The sequence below is a fragment of the Ctenocephalides felis genome, unplaced genomic scaffold, assembly GCF_003426905.1.
Source record: "Ctenocephalides felis isolate EL2017-DRISC unplaced genomic scaffold, ASM342690v1 CF-g0.4_SCAFFOLD_01170, whole genome shotgun sequence".
Taxonomy (NCBI): domain Eukaryota; kingdom Metazoa; phylum Arthropoda; class Insecta; order Siphonaptera; family Pulicidae; genus Ctenocephalides; species Ctenocephalides felis.
The window spans coordinates 54,834,891-54,848,605 of NW_020537324.1; the positions used below are offsets into that span (position 1 = coordinate 54,834,891).

At 29.4% G+C, this 13,715-nt stretch overlaps 4 protein-coding genes and 1 pseudogene across 4 annotated transcripts; 2 read left to right on the forward strand and 3 right to left on the reverse strand.

The window, feature by feature from the left end:
- Window positions 1-1,013: 1,013 nt before the first annotated feature.
- Window positions 1,014-3,505, reverse strand: LOC113366607 (annotated as a pseudogene).
- A 143-nt stretch (window positions 3,506-3,648) lies between these two features.
- LOC113366529 (protein NEDD1-like) lies at window positions 3,649-5,887 on the forward strand. Its single transcript, XM_026608152.1, has 3 exons — window positions 3,649-3,923; window positions 4,035-4,516; window positions 4,643-5,887. Exons 2-3 carry the CDS (start codon window positions 4,050-4,052, stop codon window positions 5,796-5,798), a joined length of 1,623 nt encoding a protein of 540 aa, XP_026463937.1. The 5' UTR covers window positions 3,649-3,923; window positions 4,035-4,049; the 3' UTR covers window positions 5,799-5,887.
- Window positions 5,888-6,395: 508 nt separating this feature from the next.
- Window positions 6,396-8,658, reverse strand: LOC113367409 (carboxylesterase 5A-like). The gene is made up of 3 exons (XM_026609018.1): window positions 8,617-8,658; window positions 8,201-8,336; window positions 6,396-6,697 (listed from the first exon to the last, which is right to left on the reverse strand). The coding sequence occupies exons 1-3, from the start codon at window positions 8,656-8,658 to the stop codon at window positions 6,396-6,398; spliced, it is 480 nt and encodes a 159-aa protein (XP_026464803.1).
- On the reverse strand, window positions 8,612-11,285 carry LOC113366476 (general transcription factor IIH subunit 2). Its single transcript, XM_026608083.1, has 8 exons — window positions 11,013-11,285; window positions 10,742-10,943; window positions 10,243-10,382; window positions 10,015-10,177; window positions 9,819-9,943; window positions 9,276-9,410; window positions 8,925-9,177; window positions 8,612-8,844 (listed from the first exon to the last, which is right to left on the reverse strand). The coding sequence occupies exons 1-8, from the start codon at window positions 11,069-11,071 to the stop codon at window positions 8,671-8,673; spliced, it is 1,251 nt and encodes a 416-aa protein (XP_026463868.1). The 5' UTR covers window positions 11,072-11,285; the 3' UTR covers window positions 8,612-8,670.
- A 143-nt stretch (window positions 11,286-11,428) lies between these two features.
- LOC113366482 (protein NEDD1-like) lies at window positions 11,429-13,667 on the forward strand. Its single transcript, XM_026608090.1, has 3 exons — window positions 11,429-11,703; window positions 11,815-12,296; window positions 12,423-13,667. Exons 2-3 carry the CDS (start codon window positions 11,830-11,832, stop codon window positions 13,576-13,578), a joined length of 1,623 nt encoding a protein of 540 aa, XP_026463875.1. The 5' UTR covers window positions 11,429-11,703; window positions 11,815-11,829; the 3' UTR covers window positions 13,579-13,667.
- Window positions 13,668-13,715: the final 48 nt, after the last annotated feature.

Here is a 13,715-nt window from a genome sequence, read left to right on the forward strand (position 1 = left end):
TTTTTCAGATCATTTTATGTACAACTTTCTTAGACATGACTAAAACTTATATAAGTTCTACTAGCAGTCTTAGCTTTGTGTTTTTATTGCTATGATTTCTTTGTGATTGATATTATAAATAGCAATAAAAATGATACAATTTTATAAGCTGTTATTATAAGGTTAAATATAACTAATAATATTTAATAAAGAAAAGAATGTATTTAAATCACTCCAGCGAGCAATTTTCTGATTAAAGCTCATAGGCCAACACAACGTGTGTTCAGTTCTTCTCATACCTGGATAACTGATCTTAGTATTTCATTCAGATGATCCTCAATCTTTCATATATGAGACTATGTTTCTGTCCTTCTTTAATTACTTCATGTACATAAGATATTTTTAAGTCATTATAGAATGTAAAATTGGATACGTACCAAGATGCATTTGTAGTATATTACTAGAAATCTTTCATTGTATTAAATTCTGATATCATTTTTCAAAATGCTATTTGAAAACATAGTCCTTTACTTTGAATAATGAGCAATTATTAAAACCTCACAATTTTCTTACACCTATCATTAGTATAACATCTGTGATATTTTTTATTAATTTTGAATATATATTACAACATTCCAGAAAAACTTTTCGTTTAAACAATATAGAACTATGTTAATGTCTGCTTTCATAATATACAGCTTTCTGCATAATCAAATTATTCATTAGTTTGCAAATGTAATGAAGCTATATTATTTATGTATATTATTGACTTAAATATCAATTGCTTTTTACATAAAGTCATGTAACAAATCAAAATGTTAAAACCTATCGCATATAGTAGGAATCACAAAATCCAATATAAAAATAAATACTTGTTTGTATTTTTCTATGTTAACATATGTGTAGTAATACATTTAAACTATAAAAATTATAAGAGAAGAACACTTCGGACAGCAGCTGTCTGCTAATGAAGCAATAGGTTGATTGAGACTTTGGCGGGGTTAGTTGCACATCCTACACAAGTATGTAAAGTTTCATGGATAAAGATATCGCAATCTACACAAAAGTTTTGCAGCATCGGCACATTGATATACCTACAAAATATAAAATAAATGTAATTTCAATCATATGTGACTATTCTAAATGCTAAAAACTATGTTTTTTCTTATACTTACATTTTTATCTGCTTCAATAAAGCATTTTTGACAACCAAAACAATTTGTTGATTGTCCCTCAAATTTAACTTCATTAATGATGCTACTGGAATAATGATGATAACTCCTTGCTAAATGTGGAGCAGCAACCAGTGTTAAGCCACAAGCCAAGCATTCGACTGGTAACTCACAATACTTACTAGCACACTGAGGGCAAAAATAACCTCCAACAGATAATTTACACCTGGTATCATCTGGACTGTCTATGTGACTGTAAAAAATCTACATCTTAATTTTCATTATGAGTATGGTATATATAACTCTTTAAAGCTTTTTTTTAATATTCTCAGAACTCAACAAATATCTTACCACAAGCACATTGTTAAAGGTGGATCCTTCGAATCTTGATCCCCCTGAATTCCATGTGGAAAACCCATTCTGATTAAGAGCTTTCTAACCCAGAGGCTGCTGGAGGGGGAGTACATGTGCTAACAATGATCTCTGTAATATTGAAAACCGAAAGTTAGAAGAAACAAGATATTGCTAATGTCTCCATTAACAATAATCTAAATGTGTTATTTTAGAAATGTACATATATTTATTTTTCTAATATTGAAATATATATTTAATATATATTTAATATTAAAGTTATGATTCAAATAGCAACCAGACACCAAAAGTAGCACCAAAGTAGCTACTTTCACAAATTATTTAGAGTATTGAATGAATAAATAAGATAAGTTTGAACTGCATAAATAAATTTATGGCATTTATAAAAACGAAAAATTTAAGTAAGTGTATGCAGAATGTTTTATTAAATATTTTTTATATTCAAAATATTACCATCGTAAAGCCACAAAAAAATATTAACACGTACAAACATAAACAAAAAAAAATTTATACAAACTTGAAATGAGAATCATCCAGGATGGCACCATAAACCCCATTTGTTTGCTGTGTGAGAAAACGACATGCATGTACTTCAGCAGCTAAACTTATTACCGAGCAACGAATGCCTTCTTTCTTAAGTTCCTGTTATATTTTCAATGTTAATACTTCGTTTTCTATTTCCTCTATATAATAATAGTACTAAAATATCTTACTTCTATTGTTTTTGAGATATCATTCGGATCACAAGTGGTTAAACTTCCCATAATTATCAATATTTCTCTACTTGCATGGGTAGGTAACATTTTTAAAGACTTCATTGCTAATTCTAAACCATTTTGTAAAGAAGGCTCTCCAGAAATGTTTACTTTTCCTAAACTTAAAATAAAAAAAATATTGAAAACACTAATATACTTTGCAGTAGCATTTGTTATAAATTAACCTTTGCATGGCTTTAAGATGTACTTTAGAATTTCCAGCTAATTCGCTTATTTTTTCTGCTCGTTTATTTTTCATTGCTATTAAGCCTAAGTGGCTGATAGGGTTCTGATCAAAAAACTCTTCAATAAATATTTCAAGAAGCTAAAACATAAAAATATAAATGTAGGAAACATTGCATATCATATACAAAAATTAATTATTTTTACTAATGGACAAATGTTTCATGGTAAGAAAACAAAGAACAGAAGTTAAAATTCAAAATTAGTGATTTTGCAACCATTAATTCTACTAATTTAGAAGATATATAAATTAAATGTTAAAATATTCTTCTGGGAACACTCTCATTTACTCCTCTGGGATTTTGATGAAACTTTACATGATGGTATAGTTGGTAGTTAAACAATCCCCTTGAAATATAATAGGCCTTAAATATAATAAAACCCAGAAAAGTAAACCTGAAGATTCCCTGGTAAGTCAAAACCTATCAAAATAGCTATACTTTTAATGTGCAAAGTAGTCTTGTTGGTTTAAGATCCTGTATATTCATTGAATCTGAACAATCAATTATAATATATAAATGTCTCATCATTCCCAATCTTGAATGGCCAACTCGTGCTGCCTGTCGCTGCCTTTTTGCTTTCTGTATGATGTCTGCAATAGATCCTTCCACCAAACCATCATCATCTTCTTTAATTGCCTCCCTTAAAAAAATATAAATGTAACTCCAGTCTTTATCTGTATTGAATATGCAGTAGCAATAAAATGCTTACCAAGTCTTTTCATATCCAGACTCCCACCGATATTCTTTTGGATCTTCTTCATCAGCCATTCTTGAGCAATGAATTTATATGGCACACTAATAGTAAGCTTACAATTTGTACCTAAATTTCTATATTAGTGTTCCAGTCAATATTATCATAGATACGAACTTATTATATATTTTCTAGCCCAAATATTCTAAAATTATATTATATACACAGAAGACATTCAAAATACTGCATTTTGTTCATTTGACACCGGTTTGACAGTTCTTCCGTTGTACAAAAGTTAAATAAAAAATACCTCCATAGATAAAAGAAGAGTATATATATGGATACTTCCATAGATTTTTTTTCAAAATGGCCTAGTAAGGTAGTGGCGCTAGTGCTCGAATAAAAATTAATGAAACTTCTTCGGTATCCTTTCTTCATTGTTTTGTCTTACTATGCGAACCTTGAAAATAACGGTTTGTCTTCTACTTGTCCAATCAAAGAATGCGTTTTTTGACATTTAAATTGAATGAAACATACAAATTGTTATTGTTGCAATAAATGAAATACGAGCGCATTTTTAAGAGATATGAGTAATCGAATCATTGTAACATGTAACACAGCTGATTCAAGTTTTATTGTTTCCATATAAATTATTCAAAAACTTCATACACACACTAACAATATAAGAGCAAGAGCACAAGTGTTCACTGTAAGTAAATTTCTCTTGTTATGATATAGTTAATAATTATAATTAAACATGGTAAAAAGTGTTATTTGCTTTAGATGTTATCATTATTTTAATAATACTATTAATCTCTAGGATAGCAGAGATACAATGGCATCGGGTGGCCATAATATAGTATTTTATGATACCAGCAATTATAAACCTCTATGTGAATATGGAAGTTTCACAGAACCCGTTCATTCTATTGATTGGAGTTATGACTCCAAATATTTGCTAGTGGTTCCTTCCACAGGATGTTGTGAAATTGTGAGACCATATTTCTCAGAAGCCAAGGTTTTACAAAGTATCAAAATTCATGGAGTAAAATCTGCCGTGTTTTTCAAAAATACTCACAGATTTATAGGCATGGGCTTCGGTAATGGCGATGTGCAAATATGGGATACAAAAAAGCAAGAGGTCAGCAAAACAATGGTTTCAACTCACGCCAATGTCAATTGTATTGATATTTCATTCAATGACAATTATATGAGTGTTGGTTGTGAAGATGGTCATATTAATTTATATGGGTTAACAACCAACAAGAGGATGCAGTCTCTAACCATAAACTCAACAAGCTGGTATATATACATTTAATACGTTTATAATATGCTATTTCATATCCTATCATATCAAGCACAAATATATATCATTTTTAATTTCTTCTCGTATTTAATTTGATATTGAATATTTGTTTTTATTTTTAGGCCTATAACATCACTAAAATATAGTAGTAGAGAACATGGAATGTTTGGTGCAACAAATGATCATGGTTTTGTAGCCATCTGGGACGTAGTAAAGCGTAAAAATCATTTATTTATTGCCAAAAATCATTCATCTATTGCATCTGGCATTGCTTTATCACCCATTAATACCAATTTTTTTGTTTCTGTTGGCTATGATCATTTAATTTGTATGTGTGATTTACGGACCAAGCAATCTGTTTGCAATCGTGAGTCACCATATGCTTTAACATCGGTTGACATGTCAAGTGATGGAATAATGATGATGTGTGGTCATAGGAAAGGAGGAATATTGATTTATGATTTACGGAATAATAAAGAACCTTTACTGAATTTATCAGAGCATACTGGAGTCGTATCATCAGTAGCATTTCAACATGCTGTAAGAGATAATAATAAAGAAAAAGGCCATGAAACTAGCATAGAACAAAATTTGTCATCGGACAATATAAGCATTGAAAAAGTCAGTACATCTGATGAACAACAAGATGATAGTTTTCTCAATCTTTTGGATGATATGAAAGAAAATACTTATGTATCTCCGAACATTTTACAAACTCCAGCCAAATGTGAAATTGATACTTTTATGAATGACCTAACTAGTCCCAAAGTAAGTGAACCAGATTTGTTGTTAAAAAATTTGACACCAAAGGAATGCCGAAACCTTAAATCGTCCAATATTAACTCTAATGAATATCTATCACCACTACCTTCAATAAATTATGAAACAGCTTCTAGAAATGAAATATTTAAATCTACACCAATTCCAGAAGAACTGAAAAAAGAAGAAGCTAAAGAATATTTAAATTGTGAAGTAAACAATGCTGATTATTTGGTTTTAAAAAATGAGGTTGAAGATATGAAAAAACATATGATGCAAATGATAGAAATGCACAAATCTAGCATGTTACGTTTGCACATGTTACTTTGCACGCAACATATAGAACTTATGAATAAACTTGATAGTGGATCGATAACTACAGATACAATGCAATTGAAAAAGGAAATGAAAAGATTACAAGATGAAAATGAAATTTTGAGTTATGAAAATGGAATTATGAGATCAGAACGAGATAAGTATTTATCAGAGCCAATTTCTTCAAATGGCATTGATGATTGATTTTAATTGCTTACATTGTTGTATATTTACTATAAATATTTTAAGCTAATCATAGTGATTAAATTGTTAATATATGTTATTTAATAACTGAAGGCATGTGTGCAAATCATTCAATTTTGCATGCTTTATTTATATTATAAATATTATTATATTTATATATACTGAAAAATAAATCAGAAATTTTGTTTTTGTTAAAATTATCTATACCTTTTTACTTTCATCTGTAAAAATCCTGGTTCATGGAAATCCTTGGCTTTCTCAGTTACAGTGGTCGCCATTATATACTTGTTTCACTAGTTTTGCATCACACGTTACACTTTTATGAAGCAACTAAATTTTTTTTATGTGGATCCGATTCATATAATGGTCCAATGTTCGGAAAATTGACATTTGCAAAAGTTGTTTCTTGTTAATTTACTATTATAAACTGCATTTCAACTGAATTTTAATGGTTAAATCAAAGTCTGTCATAATAACTAGTTCGATTTTGATTGCTGAAAAGGCAGATTTGATAATTAAAATTTAGATAATTTTTATTTGAAACAACTATTGATGTAAAAAGATAATATATTGAATCAATAATAACTAAGGCTCTTCTTAACGTGACGTAATTTTATTCGATCGTGAATATAAATCATCCCAAAAATTAATATCATCTTTTTGTAACATATATTTTATGTCCACTGAATTATTTGTAATATCTACATAAGCTTCGTTTTCACTGTACAGAGGCCAATGTGCAGTTTGCAATTCTGAGTCATATGGTCGACCCAATAATGCAAAAGTTGTCCAAGCAGAAGCAAGAAATTCAGAAGTATTCCGTTCGACTGTACCACTTTCATAACATTTAGCATGCTTTGGTTTAAACAAATATTGTACATCGTCCGCATGGCATGTACCTATAAATTATTTAAAATAAACATGTAAATATATACGCGTATATGTTTAGCGCACATTTCATTTTTATAAACTTTGATTAATGCTTTTTATTTGAACACTTCTCACAAGGGGGCGTGATAGGCTTTTTAAAGATTTTTACACCCCCCCTCCCTCTCGGTTATACGTGGTGATTTTAAAAATTACCTCCCCCCTCCAAACATCACTTGTATGATTCAGTACTTTTTAAGAAATCGCTAGCTGAATTGATGTTGGTTTTCAATTTAACTTTTGATTATAAAAAAGTGCCTTGAACCCGATCATATCTCAATCAATTTAAAATTAATTTTGTACTCTAGAGTAAACAGCTGTTTAGTATTGAGCAGGCTTGCAACGAATAGTATATTCGGCAAAATGCCGAATACCGAATATTCGGCATGCTCCAGAGACCGAATACCGAATATTCGGCAACTATTCGGCAGGTTTTTGGCGCCTGTATGAATGTAATTACTATTCAGTAGTTGTTATATTACTAAAATGCTACATGTTTATTTAAGTTTTTGCCTAAATTTGCAACTACTATACGGTTACTCTTTGTCATTTAGAATTATTGTCATCATTTATACTATTCGGCCGAATACCGAAATAAAAGGAAAATAAATGGTAAAATCATGAATAAAGCGATTCTTTACATATATGTAAATGTATTTCTTAAACATTTAATATTTTTCTTTATAAACTCAATATTTTTTTTTTATATATTAGGAATGCTAATCGCAATAAAATATATAAAAAATGATCAAAAATATTTATATATTTTAGAAAGCCAATAATAGCTCTTTATTTGGAAATGCTTATATTGAGTATAATGAATGACTTTACTGTATTGATACAATACATGTGTTTAACCATTAAATGATTCATATTAAATAAAAATAATAATAATAATAATTAAATAATAATAAATAATAAATAAATAAAGTAACTTGTGAATATTCAGAAAAAAGTTCTTTGCGTATTCATTTGTAATCTCAGAAGTCGATAAAGTTTAAATTATTATATATACAATAACAAAATCAATTCTTCATATCATATTATGTAAACTAAACACTTCCAAAGACAGATCCATCGCGAACTCTTTATCGCTTAAAAGATAAAACACCAACAATGAGCGGCGGCGTCGCCTTTGATTTTAACTATTCAGTATTCGGCCGAATAGTTAGTTTATATTCTGTATTCGGCCGAATATTTGGTGCAAGCCTCGTATAGAGTTATAATCAGATTAACGAACATTTTTTCGTCAGTATTTTCGTAAAAAATCCTGAACTGATTTCAAAAATTCAAAAACCTTTCGAATAATATTGAAATAAGAATGCATTGGTCAAGCCTGTGCATAATTAACTGTTTTTTTTGTACTAGTTTAAAATATGGTTTTAAAATTACGATTTGAAACTATAAATTTTATAACAAATTTAATATTGGAGTTCAGAAAACAGAAAAAATAAAAAGTTACTTTCAATACTAACCTGGAACATTTCCGCACATAACAGCCTTAAAAACATTATTTTTGGCGTCAACAGCAAATCTATACAGATACACAGGCCCGTCATGAGATCGTGCTGTCCTTATAGCAGCATGCACAAATAATTTATCAGAGAGAAGCTGAGAAAATTGATAGAATTACAAACATAATTTTTGTTATAATGTAAAATGAAATAATGCTATATGATATATGCGTTATATTCAAAATTCTTAAGATACAGAGTTGTGCGTTCAGCGCTTTTATATACCAAAGAAAAGTAAATGTAATGAAGCTATATTATTTATGTATATTATTGACTTAAATATCAATTGCTTTTTACATAAAGTCATGTAACAAATCAAAATGTTAAAACCTATCGCATATAGTAGGAATCACAAAATCCAATATAAAAATAAATACTTGTTTGTATTTTTCTATGTTAACATATGTGTAGTAATACATTTAAACTATAAATTATAATTGAGGAAGAACACTTCGGACAGCAGCTGTATCTGCTAATGAAGCAATAGGTTGATTTGAGACTTTGGCGGGGTTAGTTGCACATCCTACACAAGTATGTAAAGTTTCATGGATAAAGATATCGCAATCTACACAAAAGTTTTTGCAGCATCGGCCACATTGATATACCTACAAAATATAAAATAAATGTAATTTCAATCATATGTGACTATTCTAAATGCTAAAAACTATGTTTTTCTTATACTTACATTTTTATCTGCTTCAATAAAGCATTTTTGACAACCAAAACAATTTGTTGATTGTCCCTCAAATTTAACTTCATTAAATGATGCTACTGGAAATAAATGATGATAACTCCTTGCTAAATGTGGAGCAGCAACCAGTGTTAAGCCACAAGCCAAGCATTCGACTGGTAACTCACAATACTTACTAGCACACTGAGGGCAAAAATAACCTCCAACAGATAATTTACACCTGGTATCATCTGGACTGTCTATGTGACTGTAAAAAATCTACATCTTAATTTTCATTATGAGTATGGTATATATAACTCTTTAAAGCTTTTTTTTAATATTCTCAGAACTCAACAAATATCTTACCACAAGCACATTGTTAAAGGTGGATCCTTCGAATCTTGATCCCCCTGAATTCCATGTGGAAAACCCATTCTGATTAAAGAGCTTTCTAACCCAGAGGCTGCTGGAGGGGGGAGTACATGTGCTAACAATTGATCTCTGTAATATTGAAAACCGAAATATTAGAAGAAACAAGATATTGCTAATGTCTCCATTAACAATAATCTAAATGTGTTATATTTAGAAATGTACATATATTTATTTTTATAATATTGAAATATATATTTAATTATATTTATAATATTAAAGTTATGATTCAAATAGCAACCAGACACCAAAAGTAGCACCAAAGTAGCTACTTTCACAAATTATTTAGAGTATTGAATGAATAAATAAGATAAAGTTTGAACTGCATAAATAAATTTATGGCATTTATAAAAACGAAAAATTTAAGTAAGTGTATGCAGAATGTTTTATTAAATATTTTTTTATTCAAAATATTACCATCGTAAAGCCACAAAAAAATATTAACACGTACAAACATAAACAAAAAAAATTTATACAAACTTGAAATGAGAATCATCCAGGATGGCACCATAAACCCCATTTGTTTGCTGTGTGAGAAAACGACATGCATGTACTTCAGCAGCTAAACTTATTACCGAGCAACGAATGCCTTCTTTCTTAAGTTCCTGTTATATTTTCAATGTTAATACTTCGTTTTCTATTTCCTCTATATAATAATAGTACTAAAATATCTTACTTCTATTGTTTTTGAGATATCATTCGGATCACAAGTGGTTAAACTTCCCATAATTATCAATATTTCTCTACTTGCATGGGTAGGTAACATTTTTAAAGACTTCATTGCTAATTCTAAACCATTTTGTAAAGAAGGCTCTCCAGAAATGTTTACTTTTCCTAAACTTAAAATAAAAAACAATATTGAAAACACTAATATACTTTGCAGTAGCATTTGTTATAAATTAACCTTTGCATGGCTTTAAGATGTACTTTAGAATTTCCAGCTAATTCGCTTATTTTTTCTGCTCGTTTATTTTTCATTGCTATTAAGCCTAAGTGGCTGATAGGGTTCTGATCAAAAAACTCTTCAATAAATATTTCAAGAAGCTAAAACATAAAAATATAAATGTAGGAAACATTGCATATCATATACAAAAATTAATTATTTTTACTAATGGACAAATGTTTCATGGTAAGAAAACAAAGAACAGAAGTTAAAATTCAAAATTAGTGATTTTGCAACCATTAATTCTACTAATTTAGAAGATATATAAATTAAATGTTAAAATATTCTTCTGGGAACACTCTCATTTACTCCTCTGGGATTTTGATGAAACTTTACATGATGGTATAGTTGGTAGTTAAAACAATCCCCTTGAAATATAATAGGCCTTAAATATAATAAAACCCAGAAAAGTAAACCTGAAGATTCCCTGGTAAGTCAAAACCTATCAAAATAGCTATACTTTTAATGTGCAAAGTAGTCTTGTTGGTTTAAGATCCTGTATATTCATTGAATCTGAACAATCAATTATAATATATAAATGTCTCATCATTCCCAATCTTGAATGGCCAACTCGTGCTGCCTGTCGCTGCCTTTTTGCTTTCTGTATGATGTCTGCAATAGATCCTTCCACCAAACCATCATCATCTTCTTTAATTGCCTCCCTTAAAAAAATATAAATGTAACTCCAGTCTTTATCTGTATTGAATATGCAGTAGCAATAAAATGCTTACCAAGTCTTTTCATATCCAGACTCCCACCGATATTCTTTTGGATCTTCTTCATCAGCCATTCTTGAGCAATGAATTTATATGGCACACTAATAGTAAGCTTACAATTTGTACCTAAATTTCTATATTAGTGTTCCAGTCAATATTATCATAGATACGAACTTATTATATATTTTCTAGCCCAAATATTCTAAAATTATATTATATACACAGAAGACATTCAAAATACTGCATTTTGTTCATTTGACACCGGTTTGACAGTTCTTCCGTTGTACAAAAGTTAAATAAAAAATACCTCCATAGATAAAAGAAGAGTATATATATGGATACTTCCATAGATTTTTTTTCAAAATGGCCTAGTAAGGTAGTGGCGCTAGTGCTCGAATAAAAATTAATGAAACTTCTTCGGTATCCTTTCTTCATTGTTTTGTCTTACTATGCGAACCTTGAAAATAACGGTTTGTCTTCTACTTGTCCAATCAAAGAATGCGTTTTTTGACATTTAAATTGAATGAAACATACAAATTGTTATTGTTGCAATAAATGAAATACGAGCGCATTTTTAAGAGATATGAGTAATCGAATCATTGTAACATGTAACACAGCTGATTCAAGTTTTATTGTTTCCATATAAATTATTCAAAAACTTCATACACACACTAACAATATAAGAGCAAGAGCACAAGTGTTCACTGTAAGTAAATTTCTCTTGTTATGATATAGTTAATAATTATAATTAAACATGGTAAAAAGTGTTATTTGCTTTAGATGTTATCATTATTTTAATAATACTATTAATCTCTAGGATAGCAGAGATACAATGGCATCGGGTGGCCATAATATAGTATTTTATGATACCAGCAATTATAAACCTCTATGTGAATATGGAAGTTTCACAGAACCCGTTCATTCTATTGATTGGAGTTATGACTCCAAATATTTGCTAGTGGTTCCTTCCACAGGATGTTGTGAAATTGTGAGACCATATTTCTCAGAAGCCAAGGTTTTACAAAGTATCAAAATTCATGGAGTAAAATCTGCCGTGTTTTTCAAAAATACTCACAGATTTATAGGCATGGGCTTCGGTAATGGCGATGTGCAAATATGGGATACAAAAAAGCAAGAGGTCAGCAAAACAATGGTTTCAACTCACGCCAATGTCAATTGTATTGATATTTCATTCAATGACAATTATATGAGTGTTGGTTGTGAAGATGGTCATATTAATTTATATGGGTTAACAACCAACAAGAGGATGCAGTCTCTAACCATAAACTCAACAAGCTGGTATATATACATTTAATACGTTTATAATATGCTATTTCATATCCTATCATATCAAGCACAAATATATATCATTTTTAATTTCTTCTCGTATTTAATTTGATATTGAATATTTGTTTTTATTTTTAGGCCTATAACATCACTAAAATATAGTAGTAGAGAACATGGAATGTTTGGTGCAACAAATGATCATGGTTTTGTAGCCATCTGGGACGTAGTAAAGCGTAAAAATCATTTATTTATTGCCAAAAATCATTCATCTATTGCATCTGGCATTGCTTTATCACCCATTAATACCAATTTTTTTGTTTCTGTTGGCTATGATCATTTAATTTGTATGTGTGATTTACGGACCAAGCAATCTGTTTGCAATCGTGAGTCACCATATGCTTTAACATCGGTTGACATGTCAAGTGATGGAATAATGATGATGTGTGGTCATAGGAAAGGAGGAATATTGATTTATGATTTACGGAATAATAAAGAACCTTTACTGAATTTATCAGAGCATACTGGAGTCGTATCATCAGTAGCATTTCAACATGCTGTAAGAGATAATAATAAAGAAAAAGGCCATGAAACTAGCATAGAACAAAATTTGTCATCGGACAATATAAGCATTGAAAAAGTCAGTACATCTGATGAACAACAAGATGATAGTTTTCTCAATCTTTTGGATGATATGAAAGAAAATACTTATGTATCTCCGAACATTTTACAAACTCCAGCCAAATGTGAAATTGATACTTTTATGAATGACCTAACTAGTCCCAAAGTAAGTGAACCAGATTTGTTGTTAAAAAATTTGACACCAAAGGAATGCCGAAACCTTAAATCGTCCAATATTAACTCTAATGAATATCTATCACCACTACCTTCAATAAATTATGAAACAGCTTCTAGAAATGAAATATTTAAATCTACACCAATTCCAGAAGAACTGAAAAAAGAAGAAGCTAAAGAATATTTAAATTGTGAAGTAAACAATGCTGATTATTTGGTTTTAAAAAATGAGGTTGAAGATATGAAAAAACATATGATGCAAATGATAGAAATGCACAAATCTAGCATGTTACGTTTGCACATGTTACTTTGCACGCAACATATAGAACTTATGAATAAACTTGATAGTGGATCGATAACTACAGATACAATGCAATTGAAAAAGGAAATAAAAAGATTACAAGATGAAAATGAAATTTTGAGTTATGAAAATGGAATTATGAGATCAGAACGAGATAAGTATTTATCAGAGCCAATTTCTTCAAATGGCATTGATGATTGATTTTAATTGCTTACATTGTTGTATATTTACTATAAATATTTTAAGCTAATCATAGTGATTAAATTGTTAATATATGTTATTTAATAACTGAAGGCATGTGTGCAAATCATTAATTTTGCATGCTTTATTTATATTAT